The sequence below is a fragment of the Podarcis pityusensis genome (genome assembly GCF_964106645.2).
Source record: "Podarcis pityusensis genome assembly, chromosome: 4".
Taxonomy (NCBI): Eukaryota; Metazoa; Chordata; class Lepidosauria; order Squamata; family Lacertidae; genus Podarcis; species Podarcis pityusensis.
In genome coordinates this window covers 10,228,770-10,256,694 of record NC_138027.1, presented here as the reverse complement: position 1 = coordinate 10,256,694, position 27,925 = coordinate 10,228,770, and the positions used below count along the sequence as shown (strand labels likewise).

The following is a 27,925-nucleotide window of genomic DNA, read 5'->3' as shown; positions in this document are numbered from 1 at the left end:
CCCCAAAAACAGTACTTCTGTCTTGTCAGGATTCAGCCTCAATCTGTTAGCCGCCATCCATCCTCCAACCGCCTCCAGACACTCACACAGTGCTTCCGTCCAGGGTTTCAACCACCCCAAGTCATCCACTACCACCACCAGGCAGATGGGGCTCATCAACCTGCGAAGGTAGCCCATCTTGGAGAAGGATCCTAAACCTCTGCTGCCTTGAGGGATATCTTCAGGAAAAGAAAAGGCTAAGGAGTGAACGTTGCACAAATTGGGAGTGGAGTCCCTAAGATGGTTGGATGGCACCTTGTTCGCCTCCTTCCAGCAACTCCTGCAGCCAAGCTGGTGCCTAACAATTTGACCTCACCCCTGGAGGTGCACTCCATTGTGTCTCAAGGCAGAAGGATGCCAACCAACCAACCAACCAACGGTTTTGCTCCCTCTCCCCACCCCGGTCAGTCCCAACAGTATTCCATCCCCATGGAGCATGAACAGTCCTCACTGGCTTGTTTGGGGTGTCCCCCCTACAGCCACCTCCATTTGTGGGTTTGTTTGTTTTTGGAGGCGTGGACAGTCTTGCGCCCAATCCTAAATCCATTTAGCATTAGTTCTTTAACTTCCCAGATGATGCATGTGGCCACTACTCTCTCTTCCTGGGATACATTCAAATACAGAATCAACTAGGAAGTCACCTATATGGTCGTTCTTTCCATACATTATACGTAAACATTTCTCTGCTCTCCTGCTGCAGGTAATTCATTTTATTCCCCACCACGACCTGGTGCATGGAGTCTCCTGCATAATAGCACTCTGGGGGCGGAAAACATTTCACGAGCAAAAGCAGCTAAGTGATTTAGCTTAGTGCTTTGTTGGATATAACAGTCAGAGGCTGTTGATATCTTACTTGTGCGCAAGCAGCATGGTTTTGGCTCATCTCCATGAGCACGAAAAGTCTCAAATCTGTATCTGGGTATCCAATGTAGCGCTCTCTAGCTGTCACTAGACTACAACTCCCATCATCCTGGACCAACGGCCATACTGGCTGGGATTGATGGGAGTTGGGTGTCAAAAAAACCCCAAACATATTGGCTACCCCTGGCATATACAACAACTACGGTGATGGAGCTGGCATACCTTACTGTCATGGAAATCTACTCAATATTGATCCAGAGCAGATTCTCAATGTATAGTTAGCAGCGTAAAAACTTAAGCACGTTGCAGGATTCCCCCAGAATAGACCAGAGGCAATTAATATTTCATCCAGTAGAGCTTTGCTGCCACTGAAGGCAAATGAGCATAATGGTCACAAATCCAATACATTAAGGATTGACCCTGTCCATAAGAAATCCATTTGTAGCAGACTTAAACTTACAATAACTTATAATAAGTCTAAGCCTTGACACTGAGCATATTATGTACAGAACACCACACCAGAAGGAAAAGAGATAGAAAGAGAAAGTGAAACGCAGGCTCCTTCTGGCCTGACTATTATAGTCTGCATGACCTTGACAGAAAGAGATAAGAGAACCAGTTTAAGCCAGCTGTACTCAGCTTCTCGGAAGGAATAACCCAAACATCATGAACCTTCTGCTTGTTTCTTTCACGGAGAGAAGGTTCTAGAAGCTTCCAGAATTAAGTAGAACAGGAAAGATCTCTAGACATCAAATCAATACTTTCTGCACCAAGCAAGAAATGCAAACTGACACTTACTTGCAAGTACATGATATTATCCTTCGCAATGGCTTCCATCAGGCTTTTGTCCGGAGAATGCAAGTCTCCATTCACCCGGCTGGACTCTCCAGTGGCCCCACGCCCCGTGTCTCTCGACTGGCTCGTCCTCTGCCTATAGAACAGCAGGTAAGCCGTATCCTTGGGCAGGAAGGATGTCACATTGCTGACAGACTCGAAAGACGAGAATGAGACTCTGGTGTCGTTGAAGAGGTACCACTGGATCGCAACATCTGGAGGTTTCTCTGGGGCGCCGCTCTGAGAGGCGGCCTTCAGGTTGCTCTCAGCCACCACATCCTCACACTCCCGGGCGTAGCAATAGTAATGGCCACTCTCAGAGGAGACCCCGGAATGCACCACCACGCTGCAAAGGTCGTACACCACCGAAGCGAAGGCCTTGCACGCTGAGGCGCTCCGTGGCGGGTTCGCTCCGCCGCTCGGGTCCTCTGAAGACATCAGGACCGGAAGCTTCAACACCAGCGGGACGGAGACGTTGTCCAGGATCTTCCTCCTCCTCATGGCCCTCAGGTCAAAGGAGAACCTCAGCAGGGTGAGGATGAGGTAGTGAGGCCCCTCCGTCAGTTCGGCCAGCTTCTCTGCATCCTGAAGAGAAGCGCAGTTGTCACAGTGATAGCGGTTCTCCGCCGTCAGCATCTCGGGCGATAAGAAATAATTTATCAGGTCAGGGACGGATCTGGAGGCCGTGGGCCCGCGAATTTGCTCCCTCAGAGCCAACGCCAAGTCTTCGTCGGGCTTCGTGCCGGTAGCGTCTTGCTCAGCCCTCGGGGGGAAAGGAGTCTCTTGACTTCCAGGCCCCAAAGTTTCGACGGGCAATATTTGGGGATGATTCTCTCCCGATACAGCCGGCTTAGCGAACCTCCTTGGTGAATCGCATGTCCTGCTTGGCACTTCTACGCCCGACTGAACGGCCTGCGGGCCCATTTCTTCTACCGGTAAAAGAGAGGTACTGCTACTGGCTATAGGCACATGATTATCAACTGGCGGGAAAGCCAAGGAGAGGTCCGTGAAGGCTTCTTCTCTGGAAGAGACTTTCAGGCACTTCAGACATCGGATTTTCGTCTTAATTCTGCCCCCAAACATTTTTTCAATTAAAGTCTTGTTGGCAGGCTGCTGTTGCTCAGCCTGAGATATCAGCGTGGACTCTTTGAGCTTCTGGTAGATTCGCCTTCCTGTTCTCTCTTCTTCATGAAGCCTTTTTTGGGGGGTTGGGGGAAGAAGAAGAGAAATACACTGAAGAATGTCACCAGTAAAACCATCCCTCCAACCACGAAAGGAGGTGCTACTAGGCTCTTAGACACCTGCCAACATCTAAGCCCTGCATCTCAAGATGAACGGCAGTACCAGAAGGAAACTGGACAAGCTGCCTCTCCAGACAGACACTGAAACCTATATTCTGGAAGGCATTTTATAAATCATTTTCGCTTGGAATACTGCAATGCGCTCTATGTGGGGCTACCTTTGAAGGTGACCCGGAAACTGCAACTAATCCAGAATGTGGCAGCTAGACTGGTGACTGGGAGTGGCTGCCGAGACCACATAACACCGGTCTTGAAAGACCTACATTGGCTCCCAGTACGTTTCTGAGCACAATTCAAAGTGTTGGTGTTGACCTTTAAAGCCCTAAACGGCCTCGGCCCAGTAGACCTGAAGGAGCATCTCCACCCCCATAGTTCTGCCTGGACACTGAGGTCCAGCTCCGAGGGCCTTCTGGCGGTTCCCTCACTACGAGAAGCCAAGTTACAGGGAACCAGGCAGAGGGCCTTCTCGGTAGTGGCACCCGCCCTGTGGAACGCCCTCCCACCAGATGTCAAGGAGAACAACAACTACCAGACTTTTAGAAGACATCTGAAGGCAGCCCTGTTCAGGGAAGTTTCTAATGTGTGACAATTTAATGTATTTTTAATCTTTGTTGGAAGCCACCCAGAGTGGCTGGGCAAACCCAGCCAGCTTGGTGGGGTACAAATAATAAATTATTATTATTAATCTAATTCACAAATCCATGTCACAAATTAACTGTGTTTCAATTTGTTCTATCCCTTGAGTGCATTTCTGCAGTAAGTTCAGTGTTAGCCTCATGCTTTTACACGCAAGCTGCCTGATAAAGCAGGAGGCAAATAATTTAACATTCTTATTTTAAAAATCTGGTTGAACCAATCCGTATCCTGACACCGTGGATTGCGGCCACAAGGAAGTCCAATGAGAAATACAGAGGGCAAGGGGACAAGGAAGACACAAACCTGCCATTTTCAGTAGTGACTGTATTCAGAGAATCTCCCTTCCTCCTCAAAACAAACAGAAAAATCTTTCCCAAATGTATAGGGCAATTTTAAGGGCTGATCTTTCACAGGCTATGAAGAGAGCGGGCATTTGAGCAATCTTTGGGGTGCGTGTGGAGAAAGGATAGGCAAACATGCCAATTTCAGTTTCTCAGCTTTCCAGTTTTAAGTCTCCACATTTCTAGATCAGTTCACAATTTATTTATTTGGTTTAAAGTCCTGAAAATTCAGCAGCATTTTAGTGTATATTTCTCCTAACAAGAACAGTAATAATTTATTACGTATACTTCTACCTATCCGACTGGGTTGCCCCAGCCACTCTGGGTCGCTTCTAACATAATATAAAAACACAATTAGGTATCAAACATTTAAAACTTCCTGATACAGGGCTGCCTTCCGATGTCTTTGCAAAGTTGTGTAATTGTTTTTTTTCTTTGACATCTGATGAGAGGGCATTCCACACGGCCGGTGCCACTACCGAGAAGGCCCTTCCCTTCTCGGTAGACATTTTTTTGCATACAATTTTACCTAATATTCATGTTGGGTTTTTTTTTACAAAGCATATTTTATCTGAGAAGGATGCATCTTACCGATCGAGCAGGTACTTGAGGTATTCGGAGCAGTCCTGCTGAGCTCCCCTGGTGAACCAGGGAGGCCAGGAAGCAGAGAAAAAGCTTTCGGGAGAGATGGCAGGCCGCTAAGAGGGATTTAAGAAGGGAACAGAAGGGAAAATGGTGAAGAGATACAAAGCATTTGCCGTTCAGATACCAAAGCCTGCGCTTTTTCACCTGTGCTTTTTAAAGTTCAAATCATGGCCCCAGTTGATTTTTAGACTGCTGAATTTATATATTAGGTGGTTTTAAATTTCGAAATCTGCTTCATTTTAGCTAGAAAGCCGGGGTAGACAGTCACCAACAAATCCCTAAAATAATAAAAGTACAGTGGTACCTTGAGTTCCAGTTTGCAAACTTTTTTCGAAAGCTGAACGTGCTCCATTTTGAGTGTTATGCTTCCGATTTGAGCGTTATGCTGAGGTCTGCCTGTTTTGCTATTTATTTTGCGGCTCTTTTTTGTTTCGTTTTTGTGTCTGTGTGGAAGAACCCAGTTCAGCTACTGACTGATTGTGTGACTGCAGTACACTGTTTATTGCTTTCATTTTATGGATCAATGGTCTCATTAGATAGTAAAATTCATGTTAAATTGCGGTTTTAGGGGTTGTCTTTAAAAGTCTGGAACGGATTAATCTATTTTGCATTACTTTCTATGGGAAAGTTTGCCTTAGTTTTGGAACGCTTTGGTTTTGGAACGGACTTCCGGAACGGATTAAGTTTGAGAACCAAGGCACCACTGTATGCCTTATCAGCCAGTTTCCCCCGCTGCTCTAAGGGCTGACGTGACATTCCTTAACCTGCTCACTCCCACCCCAAAATCTGCAAATACAGCAAAACTCTGTTCCTTGTGCACTGGACAAATGCTGGCTAGCGTTTCCGTTCTGCTCAACACTAAGCAAAACAGCAGCTGTGCAGTGGTGGTTCTGGCATTGTGAATGGTCAGCATGGTGCAGTGGTTGCGAGGGTTGGACTAGGACCGGCAAGAGCTGGGTTCGAATCTCCACTCAGCCACAAAACTCACTGAATGGCCTTGAACCGGTCACTCTGTGTGCTTAATCCATTTCACAGAGTTGCTGTGAGGATAAAAGAGAGAAGAGCACGTATTGCACCCTTTGGAGGAAACGTGAGATAAAAACAGAATATGAACCAAAGCAAGCAAGAAGCCTCAAGTCCATCAGTCCCCTTATCGCGGACACGGCAGCTGCCTCATTCCATTCCTGGTTTGAGGCAAAGTATATAATTTGACAAACCTAGACAGCATCTTAAAAAGCAGAGACATCACCTTGCCAACAAAGGTCCGTATAGTTAAAGCTATGGTTTTCCCAGTAGTGATGTATGGAAGTGAGAGCTGGACCATAAAGAAGGCTGATCGCCGAAGAATGGATGCTTTTGAATTATGTTGCTGGAGGAGACTCTTGAGAGTCCCACGGACTGCAAGAAGAACAAACCTATCCATTCTGAAGGAAATCAGCCCTGAGTGCTCACTGGAAGGACAGATCCTGAAGCTGAGGCTCCAATACTTTGGCCACCTCATGAGAAGAGAAGACTCCCTGGAAAAGACCCTGATGTTGGGAAAGATGGAGGGCACAAGGAGAAGGGGACGACAAAGGACGAGATGGTTGGACAGTGTTCTCGAAGCTACCAGCATGAGTTTGACCAAACTGCGGGAGGCAGTGGAAGACAGGAGTGCCTGGTGTGCTCTGGTCCATGGGGTCACGAAGAGTCGGTCACGACTAAACGACTAAACAACAACAAAAATATAATCTGAGGCTCATCCTCCAGACCTCTAAACTTCAACCCAAACTGGAAACTGAACAGCCCCTTTGAGCCAAGAAGAAGCGGATTCAAATCTTACCATGGGTTCTTGAGCAAGCCACCATATCTGAGGCTCAACTCCCTTCCTCCTCGCCCCATCTGGGATGCGGAGGTTAACAAAACTGACCAAGGTACCTTGCAGGGCTGTTGCAGGAATAATGTAACAAAAGAGTTTTGAACGTTCCAAAGGGAAGCATAACGCAAATGCAGGAATTGGGAAATGCATTGACTTACCTGGCTGTGCTCTAGAAAGGCAAACAGCCACTGCAGCTTCGCCATCAAGGGCTGGGAACTGTTTTCGGCTAAGCTCAACACTGAACGCCTGAAGCTTGAAAAGGAAGTTTTGAAAGACGTTTAGACACAGTGAATATACTGAGGTGGTATAGAAAACAGAAACAAAAAAGCGTCGTAATGAGAACCCTGAGCTCCCCGATCGACACTGGCAACCCCACAACCAAACAACAACACAAAACTTTACATACAATCATGCGAAACCAGGGTTTCTCCAGACAGGTGCTTTTGTGTGTGTGTGTGTGTGTGTGTGTGTGCTGCAACACATCACCGGACACATTCACACTACAGATGTGAAGTGCTATGAGACCAGTTTAAGCAGTCATGGCTTCCCCCAAGGAATCCTGGGAGCTGTAGTTCATTAAAGGGCGCTTGTACTTTTTAGAAGACACCTATTCACCACACAGAGCTACAGTTTTGTTATGTACTGAGTTGAATAGGATCCAAAATGCAGCAGTCTGATTGGTCCTAGAACAATAAGATTCAGAATGCAGCAGTCTGATTGGTCCACAGGAGCCAACCAATCCAGCTCCAGGTGGAAGTGAATCCACAACCTGTTTGGCCTACAGGAGAATCCCGGAATTAGCCAATCACGTGGGGCCCATTGTGTAAAGAATGTATATAAAGCAGACATTCTGGGGGAACTTCCATTCCTCCTCACCACTGTGAGCTGAATAAAGAGCATGAAATCGACTCTTGATTCCATTTCAAGTTTCTAGAGTAGCGTAACAACCAACCCCTCTTCTTGGGGAACTCTTAACCCAGATTGGGCTGGAGTAGACTTCACCCCCAGAGGTGCACTCCATCGTCTTTTGAGACAGACAAATGCCAGCAACTATTATTTTAACCAATTCCTTTACCTTATTATACTTCCTTCAAAGTCCCTCTTCCCCACCCGAAATTCCCACAAGTGTATTTAATTTGTTCACCAATGCAATCAACAGGTGATTACGACTTCTATTTGCTTCTGTTCAGGTTGAACTGCTTCTCTCGCTTTGAAGCCTTCAGCAGCAAACATTCAACTATTTGTTTATTTGTTTATTGCATCTATATCCTAAACGGCCTCGGTCCAGTATACCTGGAGGAGCGTCTCCACCTCCATCGTTCTGCCCAGACACTGAGGTCCAGCTCCGTGGGCCTTCCGGCGGTTCCCTCGCTGCGAGAAGCCAAGTTACAGGGAACCAGGCAGAGGGCCTTCTCGGTGGTGGCACCCGCCCTGTGGAACGCCCTCCCACCAGATGTCAAAGAGAAGAACAACTACCAGACTTTTAAAAGACATCTGAAGGTACCCCTATTCAGGGAAGCTTTTAATGTTTAATAGGTTATTGTATTTTAATATTCTGTTGGAAGCCACCCAGAGTGGCTGGGGAAACCCAGCCAGATGGGCGGGGTATAAATAAATTATTATTATTATTTTCTCACAGGCCCATGTAAGTTCAGCACAAACAGTTGGGCCTGGTGAGCATTTAAGGTCCCCAACCCTAATCTGCGGGTTGCCATCCGATTGGATTTTATTCTGATCCTGATCTGATTTGAGGATGTATTTTAATTGATTGTCTGATTTTATGTTAATGTATTATACATTTGATGTTAGCCGCTCTGAGCCCGGCTTCGGCTGGGGAGGGCGGGATATAAATAGAATTTATTCTTATTCTTATTCTTATTCTTATCCTACATTTCCCCCTCCACCCAGCTCAAGGGGGCACCCACAGTTCTCTCCCCCTGCTCACTGAATACCCTGTGCAGTAGGTTAGGCTGAGAGGCAGTGACTGGCCCGAGTGAACATCACTTATGACCGAGCAGGGATTTGAACCCGGATCCTAATCAGGTACTCGACCACTGCACCACACTGGCTCACGGTGATTTGTTACTGAAGGCTTTAAAATGTGAGAAGCAACACAGCCAGAACAGAAAATGGGCTGCTAACATGTGGCACTTTTAATAGCCCCAAATCAGAACTTCCAAACCTATCATTAAATACGAAACCAAGTAAGGCTGGAGGGGAAAGCAGAGGCAAAAGGGGTAGGAAGAACACCTACTCAGAGGCCATGAAGAGTGCTTGGATGATGCTGTTCATATAGCAGGTGTTCCCCAGGTTGATTAACCCTATTTTCCCCGTTTCAGATTTGGAAGCCAGGCGAGGATAAAAGCTGGCCAGTTCGTTCTTCTGGGAAGTCCAGGCGTTCTGCCCGAGCAGATATTTGATTCGGTCTTCATTTGGAATCGGGAGAGTCTCACGAGGAATAAAGCAAGGGGGGAAAGTCAGGGTTAAGTCTGCATTGTTCCCAGCTCCTTTGGTTTAAAAGTAAAAAAAGCAGGATTGTCTCATGCTATAATTCTAGCCCCCAATTCTAAGAAGCATCTCATTTCAGCTGCATGAAGCTGAAAGCTTTTTCCTCCTCCCCCCAGGGTTTCTTCCATGCATACAGAACCCCGCCCTCCACAAGAGGAATTACTTTTATCGCCTCCACGACAGGTTCGTAGAGATCTGGGAATCCTGAGAATCGAAAGAACATGCAGTGGATTAACTCAGCCAGCTGTTCCAGGCAACTCGCCGCAGAGTTGGAGTTTTCCTTGTGGAGGGCAGCAACCACTCTCGGGATGTGTGGGAGAAGCTTTGAGAGAGAGAAAAGGGAGAGGTACAGTCAGCCTAAACCAGCAAAAACCAGCCACAGGGCTGAGCTACAAGCGTAATAATAATAATAATAATAATAATAATAATAATAATAATTTTTATTTATATCCCGCCCTCCCCAGCCGAAGCTGGGCTCAGGGCGGCTAACAACAATAAAATAATACAACATTCTAAAATCATTTCATTATAAAATTAATTCAAATCAAATTGATGGCAACCATTGGGCTAGAGTTCTATGAAGATTGCCAAAGGAGGGAGTCAGGCTGTGCCCTGGCCAAAGGCCTGGTGGAACAGCTCTGTCTTGCAGGCCCTGCGGAAAGATGTCAAGTCCCGCAGGGCCCTAGTCTCTTGTGACAGAGCGTTCCACCAGATCGGAGCCACCGCCGAAAAAGCCCTGGCTCTAGTTGAGGCCAGCCTAACCTCTCTGTGGCCTGGGACCTTCAGGATGTTTTTGTCTGAAGACCGTAAGTTCCTCTGTGGGACATACCAGGAGAGGCGGTTACCAGATAGGTAAAGGTAAAGGGATCCCTGACCATTAGGTCCAGTCGTGGCCAACTATGGGGTTGCGGTGCTCATCTCACTTTATTGGCCGAGGGAGCCGGCGTACAGCTTCCGGGTCATGTATCCAGCATAGAATCATAGAATCATAGAATCATAGAGTTGGAAGAGACCACAAGGGCCATCGAGTCCAACCCCCTGCCAAGCAGGAAACACCACCAGAGCACTCCTGACATATGGTTGTCAAGCCTCTGCTTAAAGACCTCCAAAGAAGGAGACTCCACCACACTCCTTGGCAGCAAATTCCACTGTCGAACAGCTCTTACTGTCAGGAAGTTCTTCCTAATGTTTAGGTGGAATCTTCTTTCTTGTAGTTTGGATCCATTGCTCCGTGTCCGCTTCTCTGGAGCAGCAGAAAACAACCTTTCTCCCTCCTCTATGTGACATCCTTTTATATATTTGAACATGGCTATCATATCACCCCTTAACCTCCTCTTCTCCAGGCTAAACATGCCCAGCTCTCTTAGCCGTTCCTCATAAGGCATCGTTTCCAGGCCTTTGACCATTTTGGTTGCCCTCCTCTGGACACGTTCCAGTTTGTCAATGTCCTTCTTGAACTGTGGTGCCCAGAACTGGACACAGTACTCCAGGTGAGGTCTGACCAGAGCAGAATACAGTGGCACTATTACTTCCCTTGATCTAGATGCTATACTCCTATTGATGCAGCCCAGACTAAGCCGCTTCTGGCAAACCAGAGCAGTGCACGGAAACGCCGTTTACCTTCCCGCCAGAGGGGTACCTATTTATCTACTTGCACTTTGACGTGCTTTCGAACTCCTAGGTTGGCAGGAGCAGGGACTGAGCAACGGGAGCTCACCAGATACTTAAGGGTTAAAATGTCACTCGGTTTTCCTGTCACTCATCCCACAACTGGCCAATCATCAAGGACTCAGTGGAAGAAGACCCCACCTCTTCATTCCAAAAGAAACACCTGCCCCACATTAAACTTTGCATGTGCGCAAGGCAAAGTTTGCCTCCCACTCAATCCGGAACCTACAAATGCATATCTTAGTTTATCAGAACTTTGGCTCTCTCTAGCATCAGATCTCTGCTTCTGTGTCAGGGATGGGGAACCTGTGGCTCTCCAGATCTTGTGGATCCCCAGCTCCCAGCAGCCCCAGCAAGCTTGGCCAACGATCCGGGACGATGCAAAAGTTGCAGTCCAACAACATCTGGAGCTCCGGGACATTCCTGTTCTACCTGGTTCTTAACTGAACGCCTGTACGTTTGAACATGAGCGATGACATGCTTTGCCTTACCAAGTGAAATGCCTCGTGGGAGTGCTGGAAGCTCAACAGCATATAACGCAGGATAGAGAGTTCTCCCTCTCGCAGAATAGGGTACAGCAGCTTTGAAAACACCTGTTGGAAAAGAGGAAGGGCTCATTATTAACATGGTATGTGAGCAGGACCCCACAACCCAACGGCTCTTGAGTTACACTAAACTACAGTGGTACGTCGGGTTAACCTGAAACTGTTCTTAACCTGAAGCACCACTTTAGCTAATGGGGCCTCCCACTGCCGCCACGCTGCCGTTGCACAATTTCTGTTCTCATCCTGAAGCAAAGTTCTTAACCTGACGTACTATTTCTGGGCTAGCGGAGTCTGTAACCTGAAGCGTATGTAACCCGAGGTACTACTGCAAAGTACCCCTGACAGTTAAGTCCAGCCACAGACGACTCTGGGGTTGCGGCGCTCATCTCGCTTTACAGGCCAAGGGAGCTGGCGTTTGTTCACAGACAGTTTTTCCAGGTCATGTGGCCAGCATGACTAAGCTGCTGCTGGCACAACGGAACACCGAAACCAGAGCAGCGCACGGAAATGCCGTTTACCTTCCTGCTGGAGCGGTACCTATTTATCTACTTGCACTTTGACGTGCTTTCAAACTGCTAGGTTGGCAGGAGCTGGGGCAGAGCAACGGGAGCTCACCCCATCGCAGGGATTCGAACCGCCGACCTTCTGATCGGCAAGCCCAAGAGGCTCTGTGGTTTAAACCACAGCGCCACCCGCATCTCCCTGAGTTACAGTAGTGGCCAAAATTGTGGAAACCTTTAGGGAAAAGTGTATTTCTGAGGTTTGACGGCTCAGAACACCACTTTTTTTTGGAGTAATACCATAAAATTATATATCAATGGAAAGATAATTTAATGAAGAATGTAATGCCACAAAGTCTGTTCAATTATCTGTATTCTATCAAAGCTTATAGCCAAATAACCAGAAAAAGGAAGCACAACTTGCTTAGGTTGATATGCATTCATTTGAATGTAGCCAATGAGCATGCGTGTTTAGAAAGTCAATTAGGTTTTATGAGCCATCAAACCTCAGAAATACACTTTTCCCAAAAGGTTTCCACAATTTTGGCCATTAGCATATATTGTTGTTGTTGACATCCTTCTGTCTCGAGAGACAATGCAGTCAAACCTCTGCAAAGAATGTTGGATTTTGGTTTAAATCAGCAAGGAACATCCCTGTCAGCCCCAGTCAACATGTGCCGTGGGTATTGTGTGGGGACCCACAACTGTTGATTATTTCCAAATGTTTCCCCTCTGACATAAGCCATTTAAGCCTTTATAAGTTAAAAAACAGCCCCTTGAATTATTTCTGGAAGATAATAGCATGGCAGCGCTGAACAATGACTCAAACGCACGTGCCAGAAATTGAGTTATGTTTCTATAATTCCCAAATGGGCTCCCCGAGGGCAGAGAAAACTTCCCTGCCAGTGCTAAATGCACGTTAGTCCCTTGTATGGAGGCTTACGCGAAGAAGCAAACTGACCCTCTCAATTTTGGACAGTGTGATTTCAATCAAGATGCTGAACTTCTTCACTGCAGCCAAACCCTTCAGCAATGCTATGATCCATTTGTCGATGTTCTTCCCCAGAGGCCAAGACACCCATTCAATCATCCTGCAAAGATAAAGAGGGAAGCAGGTACCGCAAGATAGGATACGCAGAATAACTTTGCAAGGTGCAAGCCAGCTCCAGATGAACTTGATTTCTAAATGCCAAGTTCAGGAAATGCAATCCTATTCGTTCCTACTCAGAATTTAAGTCCCGTTGCTCTCAACGTGGCTTCCTCTAAGGCAGAGTCTCCCAAACTTGGGTCTCTGGCTGGTTTTGGACTACAAGTCCCATCACCTGCAGCTAGCAGGACCAGGGGTCAGGGATGATGGGATTTGTAGTCCAAAAACAGCCACAGACCCAAGTTTGGGAAACCCTGTGTGGCGTTTGCCTCCTAGGATGGGTCATAAGGAAAGGGTTAAATGGGTGTGTGATGTGATTGGCCAGTGGGAATGCAAGGGAGGAGTAAAAGTTAGAGTGGGAGGTTTTGAAAGTCAGTTGAGGTTTGGGAGTTGAAGAAGGAAGAGGGAGGATTAGGTGTGGGTTGGTAGAGTTGTATTGTGAGAGAGTGAGAGGAATTGTTAGGTGGAGTCAGATAGATAGTTGGGAATAATCAGTTTGAAGTTGTTAGGAACTAAGAATAAGAAATTGGCAAGAGAAAAATTTACTGAAACCATAAGCTTGTTCCTGCATTTAAAAATAAACTTGATTATTTGTTAATGTTAACAACTGACTGGACTCCGTGTGTCCAGACTCCGTGGTGGCAGCGGAAAAAGCAATTGCAGTGGTGGCACAGGGTCAATAGACCGTCAAACGTCCGGGGGCCCTGTGTGATCGCCACACCCTGCTCTAAGGTAATTGCATAAAGCAGTGGTTCCTAATTAGGGGTCTGGAGACCCCTGGGGGTCCACAGAGCACACCCAGAGGGTCCACAGCACCATCCCCTACCAGGGACTCATTTTTCTTGTTAATTGCACAGTGAAAGCCACAATAATAACTTTTAACTGAATAACTTTTAAACTGAACTTCTAACTGCTTTCAGGGACTAACAAGTTTAGAGGACTCTCCTGCTGCGTGTAGTCAGGGTTTTCAGCGAATCTTGCCTTATGAGTTTGGGATTCATGTCTCATCTTGGAAGTCCAACAGGGGAAATAGCTAAGCCAATTGCCACTAGGATTAGCACAACAGCTCGCCCTCTGATGATTTAGCTAGGGCTGGGCGATACTTTGCTTTCAACATCATGATGCATCAGTAGAGAGGTACGGGGATAGCTCAGTAAGTAGAGCACGAGACTCTTAATCTCAGGTGTTATGTACTGAGTTGAATAGGATCCAAAATGCAGCAGTCTGATTGGCCCTAGAACAACAGGATTCAGAATGCAGCACTCCGACTGTTCCACAGGAGCCACCCAATCCAGCTCCAGGTGGAAGTGAATCCGCAACCTGATTGGCCTACAGGTGAATCCTGGAATTAGCCAATCATGTGGGGCCCATTGTGTAAATAATGTATATAAAGCAGACATCCTGGGGGAACTTCCATTCCTCCTCACCACTATGAGCTGAATAAAAAGCATGAAATACACTCTCGACTCCGAGTATATTTCATCAGGGTTGTGGGTTCGAGTCCCACGTTAGGCGAAATCAGTGCTTTTTTTTTTTAAAAAAAAGTGTTTAGGGGTACTCTCATTTTGACTCAAGAAAACCACCATTTTATAGTTCTGGCTGGTGCTGCTAAGAGCTATAGTTCAAGACACACATACAACACCACATAATAATAATAATAATAATAATAATAATAATAAATAATAATAAATTTTATTTATATCCCGCCCTCCCCAGCCGAAGCCGGGCTCAGGGCGGCTAACAACAATAAAACAGTACAAAAGTACAGCATAAACAACACTCTAAAATCATTCATTATAAAATTAATTAATTCAAGCCACTGGCAACCATTGGGCCAGAGCTCCGCGAAGATTGCCGAGGGAGGGAGTCAGGCTGTGCCCTGTCCAAAGGCCTGGTGGAACACCTCTGTCTTGCAGGCCCTGCGGAAAGATGTCAAGTCCCGCAGGGCCCTGGTCTCTTGTGACAGAGTGTTCCACCAGATCGGAGCCACTGCCGAAAAAGCCCTGGCTCTAGTTGAGGCCAGCCTAACTTCTCTGTGGCCTGGGACCTTCAAGATGTTTTTATTTGAAGACCGTAAGTTTCTCTGTGGGGCATACCAGGAGAGGCGGTCCCGTAGGTATGAGGGTCCTAGGCCGTATAGGGCTTTAAAGGTTAAAACCAGCACCTTAAACCTGATCCTGTACTCCACCGGGAGCCAGTGCAGCTGGTATAGCACCGGGTGTATGTGATCTCGCAGCGAAGACCCCGTAAGGAGTCTCGCTGCAGCATTCTGCACCCGCTGGATTTTCTGGGTCAGTCTCAAGGGCAGCCCCACGTAGAGCGAGTTACAATAATCCAGTCTGGAGGTGAACGTCGCGTGGATCACAGTGGCTAGGTCAGGGCGAGAGAGGTAAGGACCCAACTGCTTAGCTTGGCGGAGATGGAAAAATGCCGCCTTTGTTATAGCCGCAATCTGCGCCTCCATGGAAAGGGAAGTGTCGAAGATTACACCCAAACTCTTAACGGACGGTGCTGGCACTAATTGCGCCCCCGCAAGAGATGGGAGTTGCCCCCCCAATCACATACCGGCTACTCCTGCCCTAGAAGAAGAACAGCCCTCTCCAACCTGGTGGGATCTTACTAAACTACAACTCCCAACATCTCTGACTACAGGTCAAAAGGGCTAGGGGCCTATCCCTCTGTGCCTTCTGGCTACTGCCTTCCTGTATCTGTCCAGCTGCTAGGAAACAACCATTTGCCAGGAACAGGTCGCTTGCTGCGTTGACGTCATTTGGACGACTGCCCAGAGTCTGTGCAGTCTACGCAGGAGGAGGCGAGTGCCTGGAAAGGAGCCCCAGACGCAAGGACGATCTGGCAGGCGCTATCTGGCCTGCCGGCTGGCTCTCAAAGCCTCCTCCAAACCAGCCCTCGCGTGAGCCTAATTGCATTTCGTGGGCTCTGCTTCATGTCTCTCCCAATTCTGCCCCAGCGCGGGGGCTGTTTTAAAAAGGGAAAGGGAGGCCATCGATCTTCCAAGGGCTAATTATAGAAGCCAGATGCCTTTAGTAGCATCTGCCATTAGCTGCCCAGGGAAAGAAGAAGGAGAAAGAACAATAATTGAACCAAGTTGAGAAGTGCGCGTGTGCATGTTCTCTGCAGCACTTTTAGCTTTGCGGGACACGGCAAAACAAAGAATCGTGTGTTCCCAGAAAAGAACCGGGAGGAAGAGGAGGACTCCTGTCCTGAGAAAACCAAGAGCATTATGAGTAGAGATGGGTGCATCTACTGTATTTTTCGCTCTATAAGGCCATAAGACGCACCTGGTTTTTGGAGGAGGAAAACAAGAAAAAAAATATTCTGGATCCCAGAAGCCAGAACGGCAAGAGGGATCGCTGTGCAGTGAAAGCAGCAATCCCTCTTGCTGTTCTGGCTTCTGGGATAGCTGCACAGCCTGCATTCGCTCCATAAGACACACACACATTTCCCCTTCCTTTTTTAGGAGGGAAAAAGTGCATATTATAGAGCGAAAAATACGGTATTTCCCAAATCCGTGCCATTTTTGCATGTGTTCAGCCACAAACCCATCCCACCCGGTTCTCACAATCTATTGTTTTTAAAAGAAATCTGCAGGAGAATATGCATAGAAATACATATTTATAAACACTTTAGTGACTTCTGCCTGTTGGGACTGGTGGGGTGGAAGGCAGGCTGGCCTAAACACAAACACACACAGAATTCTACAAGGGGCAACCACTGGCCTTATCCTTGCAGGTCCCTCTTCTGTTCCTTTGCACACACCACAAGAAAAGTATTATTAGTACCATTTGTGAAAGCAACCCACCCCTGCAAGTACTCTCTGGGGAACACTTGTCTCCCTGGGCGTTCCTTACCTGCCAATTGCCATCATCATCTGTACATCCGTTATGCTGTCGTCGTTGGTGAGGTTTCTAAGGATGCCATCCATGAGTTCTAAGGGAACGTACTGGACCACGCTGGCTAAGGCAATCGATGGTGGGTCCTGCTCATCTACAAGACCGTCGAAGGCAGAGGCAGTCCAAAAAACAAGTGGCATCAAGAATTAAGACAGTGTACTTCGCAGGTAAAGGTAAAGGGACCCCTGACCATTAGGTCCAGTCGCGGACAACTCTGGGGTTGCGGCGCCGTGTGTTTCTAACTATCTAGGGTCTTCCAGGCAACTCACAAATCAAACAAACAAACACAAACACAAACACATACACACACACACACCAGAAAAGGGAAACAGAGGCCAGGGCAAACCTAAATGAGCATACCAGTCAGGATAGTTGGCCTTGGTGAAGATTTGACGTTTTCATCCCCAAAAAGTTTTTGATTTGAGTTTCTACTGAAATGAGGCTACATTTTAATATGTTGTTTTTAAGTTGTATTTAACCAATTGTTTTTATACCTGGTGCTAGCCGCCCTGAGCCCAGTCTTGGCTGGGGAGGGCGGGGTATAAATAAAATTTATTATTTATTATTATTATTATATCTGAAATGTGTATGGCTCCGCCAGTTATACTGAGAGACAATGGAGTGTGCCTCCGGGGGGGTGAAGTCAAACTGGGACACAAGCCTGGGCAGTGTGTGTGGAGGTCCTGGGCTGCCCAGGGGACAAGACCCCCCTCTCAGCCTCGCTGATGGGGTCCAAAGGAAAGCAGAGCAATGCGCTTGGCACCAGCTTGGCTGCAGGAATTCCCAGAAGGAGGCGTACAAGGTGCCATCCAACCATCATAAGAGACTCTACTTGTGTAGGGTTTATTCTAGGCATAGGCAAACTCGGCCCTCCAGATGTTTTGGGACTACAACTCCCATCATCCCTAGCTAACAGGACCAGTGGTCAGGGATGATGGGAATGGAGAAGAATGGAGAATGAAATTAATGGACTACGCAGAATTAGATAAATTAACAGGATGGATCCGAAACCGACGAGATCACAAGTTTACCAAGGACTGGAGTAAATTTGTGGACTATATGAAAAGCATTTGTGATATGCAAATAACGTTTGTGGGTTTACAGGAAGCTTTGTGAAGAAATAATATTAGAAACACTGTAAAAAAAGGGAATAAGGGAATAGGTTTTATTTAAAACAAAAGGCAATGTTAAATTTAGAATTGCGGATAGAAGATTAGAAAACGGAAGATTCGCAGATGAGCTGAAGGAAGTCAAAATTATGTATCTGTGATAATACTGAAAATGTATGTTTAAATCTTGTATTGGAAACTGAATAAAAATATTTTTAAAAAACGGGGGGGGGGGAGGCCGAGTTTGCCTATGCCTGGTTTATTCCTTAGCCAAATATATCCCACAAGGCAGCCAGGGTTTAGGATCGGCATTTTCCTTCTCCTAGGTGGGCTCCCTTCCCAGGTAGACAAGCCCCATCTGCCCCTCACTTCCCTCTGCAGTACCTGCAGAAATCGCCTTCTTGACCATTGGACCCACTACTGGTCTTGTCCACTCAATCCACCAGAGCCTGTCTTCTCATGAAGTCCATAACTCACCAGGGGTTTGAGACCCATCGGCTACCCTCACCTGGTTCAGCCAGCCAGCTGAAGCTGTTTCCCAGGTGTGGCCGCTGTCACACGCTGGCGGCTTCTACAAGGCACAGGTGAGAGGTGGGTGCAGAGTGGGGACCAAAGGTGGACAAACTACCCAAGAAGGAGCACGTCATGTCCTCCAACAGAGGTAAGGGACCCCTGACAGTTCAGTCGCAGACGACTCTGGGGTTGCGGCACTCATCTCGCTTTACAGGCCGAGGGAGCCGATTTTTGTCTGCAGACAGCTTCTGGGTCATGTGGCCAGTATGACTAAGCCGCTTCTGGCGAAACCAGAGCAGCGCACAGAAATGCTGTTTAGCCACTTCCGCCCTGCAGAGGAGGTGGGGTTGTGGGCTTCACGGCCCCCACCCCGCGCGATTGGGGGAATCCCCGGCCGCGTCACCCCTTGCCAGCCAATCGGCTGGCTCTGGGAGCATGGCCTGCCCTATTTAAGGCAGGTGCGGTCCCGAGGATCACCCTCTTCTGCCGCCTACCAGCTGTTCTTAAAGGGCAGTCTGATAAAGGATTCCGGGGGGCGTGGCCCTGTCCGAAGCCTATGGAGGTGAGGGCCTAAGGCACGCCCCCGAGCGGCGACCCTAGGGGAGTTCCTAGTTGATGTGCATCAGCAGGACTCCCACTACTGGTGGTTAACCCTTCCCGGACTTCAAGCGGACAGGCTGAAGCCGGATATAGTCGGTTAGGACCAATGCCTAAGCCAATACCGCTCATTACCTGAAGCCAATAAAGTTGTGGCCTTATTTAGTCCATTAACCTTAATAATTGTGTCATGTGTCTTTATTTCCACTGGGGGGGACTCACCACGCAAACCTTCCTGCCAGACATGCTTTCGAACTGCTAGGTTGGCAGGAGCAGGGGCTGAGCAACGGGAGCTCACCCCATTGCGGGGCAGGAACTCACCACGCAAACCTTCCCGCCGGAGCGGTACCTATTTATCTACTTGCACTTTGACGTGCTTTCGAACTGCTAGGTTGGCAGGAGCAGGGACTGAGCAACGGGAGCTCACCCCATTGCGGGGATTCGAACCGCCGACCTTCCGATCAGCAAGCCCTAGGCTCAGTGGTTTAGACACAGCGCCACCCGCATCCATGCAACAGAGGTACTATCCCTCCCCAAACACCCCCATCATAATCTATCTAATAATAATAACAATAAAATCAAAACTCTCCAAAAAAATCAACACACACATCACCACAAACCATGATTATCACTAGCACTGATGCTACAAAACATGTTCCGCCCGTGCAGCCCCCTCACCTGTCGAAGAGATGATAGTGAAGAGCTCTTTCAGGGACGGGAGAATGGAAGACACCTGAGTCTTCCAGATCTTCTGCAGCAAGGCGCTGACTTTGATCACCTGGTCCAGGAAGTCAACAATGGCCTCCTCCCTTCCGGAGGCAGGGCGGAACTGCCCGATGCACCGTACAAGCTGCTGACAAAAGAGGGCTTGGCGCTTGCCCATGGGGATACATTGCGGGTACTGGGTTAAGAGCTTGCTGATTCGGACACACTGCTTCAGGCCCGGCCTCTCGCAGACTTTCCGGAGAACCTCCGTCCTGAGCAGGCTGAAGATGTCGTTGGCCGAGGGACCGTCCGAGACAAAGGGCAGCCCCAGGTGGATATAATCTAGCACATAAACGCTCCTCTTCCCAAGAGGCCCATAACCCTCTTGCAAGAGGCTCAGGAGGAAACGGGCGTTGAAGAACTCTTCAAAGGCTTCCCGGTGGTAATGGCCGTAGGCTTCCAGGACCTCTTTGCCAACGGACCTCTTGAACTTGGTGTCGCCCACCAGGAATAGCTTGGTCGAAAGTTCCAGCATCAGCCAGCACTGCTCGCTGTCCATCGACTGCTTCGAAGCCTCGATGACTCGCCGCACCAGCCCTTGTTTCATGTGGTCGGGGTAGGAGGACATAAGAATGGCTTCAAGAATCTTGTCCATGCTGGTGCACTTCGTGTGCTGAAAGGGAATCGAACAACGACAAGTTTAGTTTACAAGTTTGTTTCTCCCTAGGGCGGAAATAAAATTAGAACGTTTCAGAATGCCGTAGGCCAGGGACTGCCAACACAGCACCCGTGGGCACTGTTGGAATTCCTGCTCCATGGTTGCAGTCATGGAATTGTTGTCTATCACATGACGGTATACGTTTTGACTCCACAGAGTGGGAAGTGATGGAGACAGGATGGTTGTGTTACTGTGTTCCGTGAAGTGGGACTATTGTCCTTTGTTTTTTCCTCTTTGCTGTCTGATGCTAGAGAGAGAGGGAGCCATGTTGCAGTGCTCCATGTGTGTTTATATGTAAATAAAGTAGATTAGCCAAAATGCTGAGTTCCTGAGGTCTGTCACGTGGGATGCGCAAACTCTGCGGATCCCTAAGTGTGCCGATGTCGGTTGGCATCGGTCGCTGTGGTGTTTGGGCTGAAGAAAGCTTTTGAAGCTCCCGAATAATCAACCAGGAGGGAAGGAACATGCCAGTCGGGCATGTGTCTCTGCCAGGGTCCTACTCAAGTGTAGGCTGATGGGTGTAGGCACCAGATGGGTGGCCCTCTTGTACTTGATGTGGTAGGGGAATCAGGATTTATTTATTCTAATAAGAGGGTTGAAACGGCAAGTACTTCCTTCACTGGTAGAGATTTTCTGAATGGGGTCACAAGTGTGCTCTGTGTGTGTGACTGAGAGAGATGCATTTGGGAATTAGAATCGTATAATTGTAGGGTTGGAAGGGACACCAAGGAATCTCAGCTAAAGCATCCATGACAGATGGTCATCCAACCTCTAAAGAGGAAAGTCCACAGCCTCCTGAGGGAGACCACTGTTGAATAGCTCTCACAGTCAGAAAGTTCTTCCTGATGTTTAGTCAGAATCTCATTTGTTGCAACCTGAAGCCATTGGTTCGAGTCCTGCCGTTCACAGCAGGATAAAACAAGCTAGCTCCATCTTCAACGTGACCCTTTAGATCAGGCTTCCTCAACCTCGGCCCTCCAGATGTTTTTGGCCTACAACTCCCATGATCCCTAGCTAGCAGGACCAGTGGTCAGGGATGATGGGAATTGTAGTCTCAAAATATCTGGAGGGCCGAGGTTGAGGAAGCCTGCTTTCGAACGTTTCCGAGCACAATTCAAAGTTTGGCCTTTAAAGCCCTAAACGGCCTTGGTCCAGTATACCTGAAGGAGCGTCTCCACCCCCATCGTTCAGCCTGGACACTGAGATCCAGCGCCGAGGGCTTTCTGGCGGTTCCCTCACTGCGAGAAGCCAAGTTACAGGGAACCAGGCAGAGGGCCTTCTCGGTAGTGGCACCCGCCCTGTGGAACGCCCTCCCACCAGATGTCAAAGAGAACAACAACTACCAGACTTTTAGAAGACATCTGAAGGCAGCCCTGTTCAGGGAAGCTTTTAATGTTTAACAGACTACTGTATTTTAATACTTTGTTAGAAGCCGCCCAGAAGAAGAAGAAGAAGAAGAGTTTGGATTTGATATCCCGCCTTTCACTCCCCTTCAGGAGTCTCAAAGCGGCTAACATTCTCCTTTCCCTTCCTCCCCCACAACAAACACTCTGTGAGGTGAGTGGGGCTGAGAGACTTCAAAGAAGTGTGACTGGCCCAAGGTCACCCAGCAGCTGCATGTGGAGGAGCGGAGACGCGAACCCGGTTCCCCAGATTAGGAGACTACCGCTCTTAACCACTACACCACACTGGCTCTCCCCAGAGTGGCTGGGGAGACCCAGCCTGATGGGCGGGGTATAAATAATAAATTATTATTGTTGTTGTTGTTGTTGATGATGATGATGGTGATGATGATGGCTATCATCTCTCTCTCTCTTCTCACCCTCCTCTTTTCCAGGCTAAACATACCCTTCATTACCATCTCACCTGATAGTGATATCATAGGATTCCAATTGACTCTGGGGAGCCAAGAGAAGTTATCTGCATTTCCCATAATGCCCTTGGCCAATGCTCTATCAGTGGCATTTGTGGGGAAAGTAGATGGCGGCTCCCATATCCATCCCCACAGTGCTGATGAGAGAACTAGGGAAAACAGTAGTTCCTGCTAGGCACTGGCACCAGGGCCGGGCCAAGACACTTTGCTGCCTGAGGCAAGAACAATATGGCACATAACGGAAGCTAACCAGGCAGTCGAACCTTACTTAAAAGTTGAGGGGACAGCACCCTGTTTCGGAGGCCAGCCGGCCACGTGGCACAACACAGTTCTGTCCTTCAAACCCTCTCTGCGTCACTGCCTGTCCCTTGGCACGTGCCGCCTGAGGCAGCTGCCTCACTCTGTCTAAAGGCAGGGCCGGCCCAGAGCACCGCGGACCTGCTCCCATTTGGCCTGCTAAAACGCCAGCTGCACAGCTATCTCCCGCCCGCCCCCCCATCAAGACCATGAATCCCCAGATGGGCACTCGTGTTTCAAAGGCAATTACTGGCTCCTCGTTAGGAAAGTCTGGGCTTTCTGCTGATGGCGCACCGTCACTCAGATGAGAGGCTAATTCTGCAGCATCATGCAGCATGCGCCGCCCGTCCTTGCCAAAATTCACTAGTGCTCCAGGGCTAGGAATGAAACCATTGTGTTTCTTTCCAATTAAAGTCTGAGGTGGCGGCAGGGGAGGGAAGCGAAAATGGGGAAACTCTTTCATTAATTAGCAACGAAAACAAAAGTGGGGGGGAGGTAATAAATCTGCTGAAAACACTGGGATTTCACTAGAACTACTAGTCAGAACGAAGCTTGACGGGGAGTTTGAACTGCGTACAAAAGGCCGAAATATTATTTTTGCCACTGTGAACTTTCCTTTCAGGAAGCCGGTAAATGCGAGCAAGCGTTTTAGGGGAAGGGATGCAGCGCAGCAGCAGCAGCAGAACATCTGTTTTGTATGTCAGAGGTTCCAGGTTCGAGTCCCAGCTCGCATCTGAAACCCCGGAAAGCCACTTTCAGTCAAGGTCCATTCACACGGCAGTTTATCCCCTTTCCTAATGCTTCCCTTGTTGTTGATCTCCACATTCTATCGGAGCTTTAGGTAAAGGTAAAGGGACCCCTGACCACTAGGTCCAGTCGTGGCCGACTCTGGGGTTGTGGCGCTCATCTCGCTTTATTGGCCAAGGGAGCCGGCGTACAGCTTCCGGGTCATGTGGCCAGCATGACTAAGCTGCTTCTGGCGAACCAGAGCAGCGCACGGAAACGCCGTTTATCTTCCTGCCGGAGTGGTACCTATTTATCTACTTGCACCCTGACGTGCTTTTGAACTGCTAGGTTGGCAGGAGCAGGACCGAGCAACGGGAGCTCACCCCATCGTGGGGATATGAACCGCCGACCTTCTGATCAGCAAGTCCTAGGCTCTGTGGTTTAAGCCACAGCGCCACCCACGCCACCGGAGCTTTAATAGGATGCAAAAGCCGCTTTTTGGAAAACGGATGGAATACAGAGAATGCTTAGCACGCATTTCCATAATACAAAGAACCACCATTTTGCACACATCCAATGCATGCGCAACCACTAACATGCACGCCATTTTTTGCCCTGGAAGTGGACGGGAATGGGGCAGGAGTGGCTTACAAATGGTCTGCCGATATGCACAATGACCCAGAACAAGATCCCCACTCAAACAGGGAGTTGTCTGTATTTGATCAGGAAGTTTTTAATGTTTGACATTTTATTACGTTTTTATACGTGTTGGAAGCCACCCAGAGTGGCTGGGAAAGCCCAGCCAGATGGGCGGGGTATGTATGTATAAATAAATAAATAAATAAATAAAATTATTATTATTCTTACAGTGGTACCTCGGGTTAAGAACTTAATTCGTTCTGGAAGTCCACTCTTAACCTGAAACTGTTCTTAACCTGAAGCACCACTTTAGCTAATGGGGTCTCCCACTGCCATTGAGCCGCCAGAGCACGATTTCTGCTCTCATCCTGAAGCAAAGTTCTTAACCCGAGGTAATATTTATGGGTTAACGGAGTCTGTAACCTGAAGCGTCTGTAACCCGAGGTACCACTGTATACAATTGGATCTACAGTAGCCTGGCAGATGTTTTGGATGGGTGGCTTCCAACAAAGTTATACTCAAGAGTAGGCCACACTGAAATTTCAGTGGGTTAAACTTAGTTAGGTACCTCTTTCATTGCTGGGCTGATCAGAGTTTGTAGTTTGAAACAGACGGAGGGTACAAAGTTGGCGATTAGGACCTCAGACTGCCTGGTTTTATGGGGGGGGGGGTGTTTCCCATAAAATGAACACATGCACAATGACCCAGCAGCCTTGGAATAAAATACTTTTCTATTTCAACTTAGCTCATCTTTATGACCTGCCATTATCTCAGCCTATGTATGCTGTTCCTTTAAGAAGAAAAACCCAATAAAATCAAAACATATCCTGGAAGACAGAAGTGCTTGCTTCCTTGCTTACATAGTCAATTTTCTGCATGGGGTTGAGGTTGAGGGGGGGTGCGGGTAGAGGAGAGTCTTTTCCTCCCCCTTCCATCCTGCAGTAGCAAAGAAAAGAGCCAAGAGGAAATTTCAACCTGACCTCCCTGTCCTTCATCCCTTTTCCAAAGCCACCTCCTGCTCTGCCAGCCAAACTATTACATCACTGACTTTCTGCATCGTCGAGATTGCCGGGCAATCTGGACTCACTGAGATCTGCACCTTTGCTAAGCGCCCAATGCTCCTGAGGGAATTAAGGGCAGCGCTGCCGGCTTAAACCCTTGGGGTGCTGCAGAGGAGGAAGTGAGAAACAGTGTTCATCTCAAGGGCCACATTCCCTTTTGGGCAGCGTTTCGGGGTCCGTACGTCGCTGCTGGGTGGGGCCAGAGGAGAAAGCGGGCAGGGCTACGAATGCGAATTCTGACGCCGTTCGGTAGGCTCGCTTCTACACAAAACGAGATACGGGAGCCAAAAGCACAAGGTGGGGGAAAGGAATGGGGGATTGTCCAACGCACTTCTACACACCTTCAGACAACCCTGCATCGAGAAAAACAAGAAGCATCCTCAGAGTTCAAGGGGACATTCCAGTCAGGCAAAACCCCTTATGGAAGGTTGAAAGCAGGACTGGTGGCTCCAGAGGGTGTGTACCTGGGGACAGATGGTGAGGTCCAGAGGTTCCCCACCCTTGACCTTGCAAGCTGAAGGTGCAGCTATGCAGACATGTTGTCCTTTTCCCCTGGTCAACAATGCTTGCAAATCTGTGGGTTTTTTAGTGCCTTCTCAAGTGACATGGTTTGGCCACTAAACCTTGGGAACCAGTGTGGGATAAATCAGCATCAGATAATCAAGATGCTTAACTCTAGTTAATGCATGAAGGGGTTAAGACCATAGAGTAAGCTGTCCTGCCAGGCTTAGCTAGGTCACTCCTCCTACCAATCTCTTTGTTCCCTCTCTTCCACCATGTGAACCCTACCAGTAAGGGGGGTCTAACCAATATGTGCCAAGCTTAGACTGCATGGCTTAAGCAAGCCATCTTTGTTTTGCTATACATTTAGAAGCATTTACTATTTTACTGCGGGTCTTTTCTTGCTGCTGTATGGGAAAGCACATGAATCTGACCTTTGAAGAGTTTGTAAGTAAACCATTTTTCAACTTGTCAAACGTGTGGTCTCTTCCTATGCTAAGAGAAGTGGGGACTTTGGAAGAAGGGGATATTTTAAAGGTCTCAACAGGCTATATTTCCACGCTTTACTTTGCTGCATGTTTTGTGATTTTAATTCTCTGCTGCGGTTCTGTCTTCAAAGAGTACTTGCCCCGAACTTGTATCTAAGCATCCAGGGAATTCTATTTTTTATTATTATACCTAGCATTTCCCCCCTTTAACCAACAAACAAGTTAAACCAACAACCAGCACATCCCAGAGTGGCCATACATTTGCACTCCAAAAGAGGAAACATCTACAGTAGTCTGTGCTTTTCAAATGTGATGCTCTGAAAGAAGGTTGCATCCAAAATTTATGATCGGGACTGTGGCATTACCATTTCCCCTAGGCCTTATTCTGTGCCACTAACTGCAAAATGATGCACAAAGCTTTCTCTTCATTACCTATCCTTACCAAGAAAAGAAAAACCTTTATTAATTTCCTCTCTCTTAATACCCTACTAGAGTGTATGGGTTGTTAGGGGAGGGGTAGTACCTCTGGTGGGGAACACATTTTGCTGCTTCTGGGTAGTTTGTCCACCTTTGGTCCTCACCCTGCACACAGCTCTCACCTGTGGCTCCTAAAAGCTGTCAGTATGTGATAGCAACCACACTCTGGAATGGCTTCGACTGGCTGGCTAAACCAGGTGAGGGCAGCCGATGGTCTCAAACGCTCATTGAGTTAGGGCAGGGGTCAGCAAACCTTTTCATCAGGGGGCCGGTCCACTGTCCCTCAGACCTTGTGAGGGGCCGGACCATACAGTGGTACCTCTGGTTGCAAATGGGATCCATTCCAGAGGCCCGTTCACAACCTGAAAAGAATGCAACCCGCGTCTGCGCACACATGGGTTGCGATTCTCCACTTCTGCGCATGCGCGTGACGTCATTTTGCGCATCTGCGCATGCGCGAGTGGCGAAACCCAGAAGTAACCCATTCGGGTACTTCCGGGTTGCCGTGGGACGCAACCTGAAGCAAACGTAACATGAGGTATGACTGTATTTTGAAGAAAAAAATGAATGAATTCCTATGCCCCACAAATAACCCAGAGATGCATTTTAAATAAAAGCACACATTCTACTCATGTAAAAACACGCTGATTCCCAGACCGTCCACAGGCCGGATTTAGAAGGTGATTGGGCCGGATCAGGCCCCCGGTCCTTCATTTGCCTACCCATGAGTTAGGTGTTTCCCTTGCAAGCAAAGACAAGCTCCAGAGGATTGAGCAGGCAAGAACAATAGTGGTTGGGTCCAACGATCAAGAAGGCAATTTCTGCCTGTGGTGTTGAGGGAAGTGAAGGGCTTGTCAACCTGGGAAGGGAGCCCATCTTTAATAAGGAAAACTCTGGCCCTAAACCTCTGCTGCCTTGTGGGATATCTCTGGGAGAAGAAAAAAACTGAGGAGGAACTGCTCCACAAATTCAGAGTGCAGTCTGTAAGACAGTTGAATGGCGCCTTGTACGCCTCCTTCCGGCAACTCCTGCAGCCAAGCTGGTGCCAAATATCTTATGCTGTTAACACATCCGTTTGACTTCAGCCCCGAGTCAACATCATCATCATCATCATCATCATCATCATCATAATTAATTCTGGGCAGCTTCCAACAAAGATTAAAAATACATTAAAATGTCACACATTAAAAACTTCCCTGATGAGGTGGCTGTCACCGATGGAAGCGAAAGCTCTGAAAAGGCTCAATATGGAGGCCAATTGGCCGAAATATTGGGAAATTTTGGAACAAGAGGGAGATAGACTGAAATTACAGAGTTTTTAAAAATTAAAAAACAAAGTGCGAGACTGGCTTCATTATTATCAGATAATGGAGGCATATAATTTGGACAAGAAAATTGGCTTCCAGGTGGAAAAATCAAAATTGGAA

General features: G+C 48.0%; 1 protein-coding gene and 1 long non-coding RNA gene across 4 annotated transcripts in view; both read right to left on the bottom strand.

Annotated features, from left to right (window-relative positions):
* LOC308475413 overlaps positions 1 to 27,925 on the bottom strand; it is a 171,463-nt gene that overhangs the window by 10,002 nt on the left and 133,536 nt on the right. The gene's annotated exons all lie outside the window — the stretch shown is intronic.
* The window catches only part of USP35 (ubiquitin specific peptidase 35), a 44,732-nt gene that overhangs the window by 2,456 nt on the left and 14,351 nt on the right, over positions 1 to 27,925 (bottom strand). For all 3 annotated transcript variants that reach the window (XM_081001837.1, XM_081001836.1, XM_081001838.1), the window contains exons 2-10: positions 19,692 to 20,391; positions 16,753 to 16,888; positions 12,698 to 12,827; positions 11,183 to 11,284; positions 9,187 to 9,345; positions 8,770 to 8,963; positions 6,674 to 6,767; positions 4,604 to 4,710; positions 1,699 to 2,929 (exon numbers count right to left, since the gene is read on the bottom strand). In XM_081001837.1, the coding sequence (XP_080857963.1) occupies positions 1,699 to 2,929; positions 4,604 to 4,710; positions 6,674 to 6,767; positions 8,770 to 8,963; positions 9,187 to 9,345; positions 11,183 to 11,284; positions 12,698 to 12,827; positions 16,753 to 16,888; positions 19,692 to 20,373 (2,835 nt within the window). In that variant the 5' untranslated portion in view covers positions 20,374 to 20,391. The remainder of the gene's footprint in view (positions 1 to 1,698; positions 2,930 to 4,603; positions 4,711 to 6,673; positions 6,768 to 8,769; positions 8,964 to 9,186; positions 9,346 to 11,182; positions 11,285 to 12,697; positions 12,828 to 16,752; positions 16,889 to 19,691; positions 20,392 to 27,925) is intronic.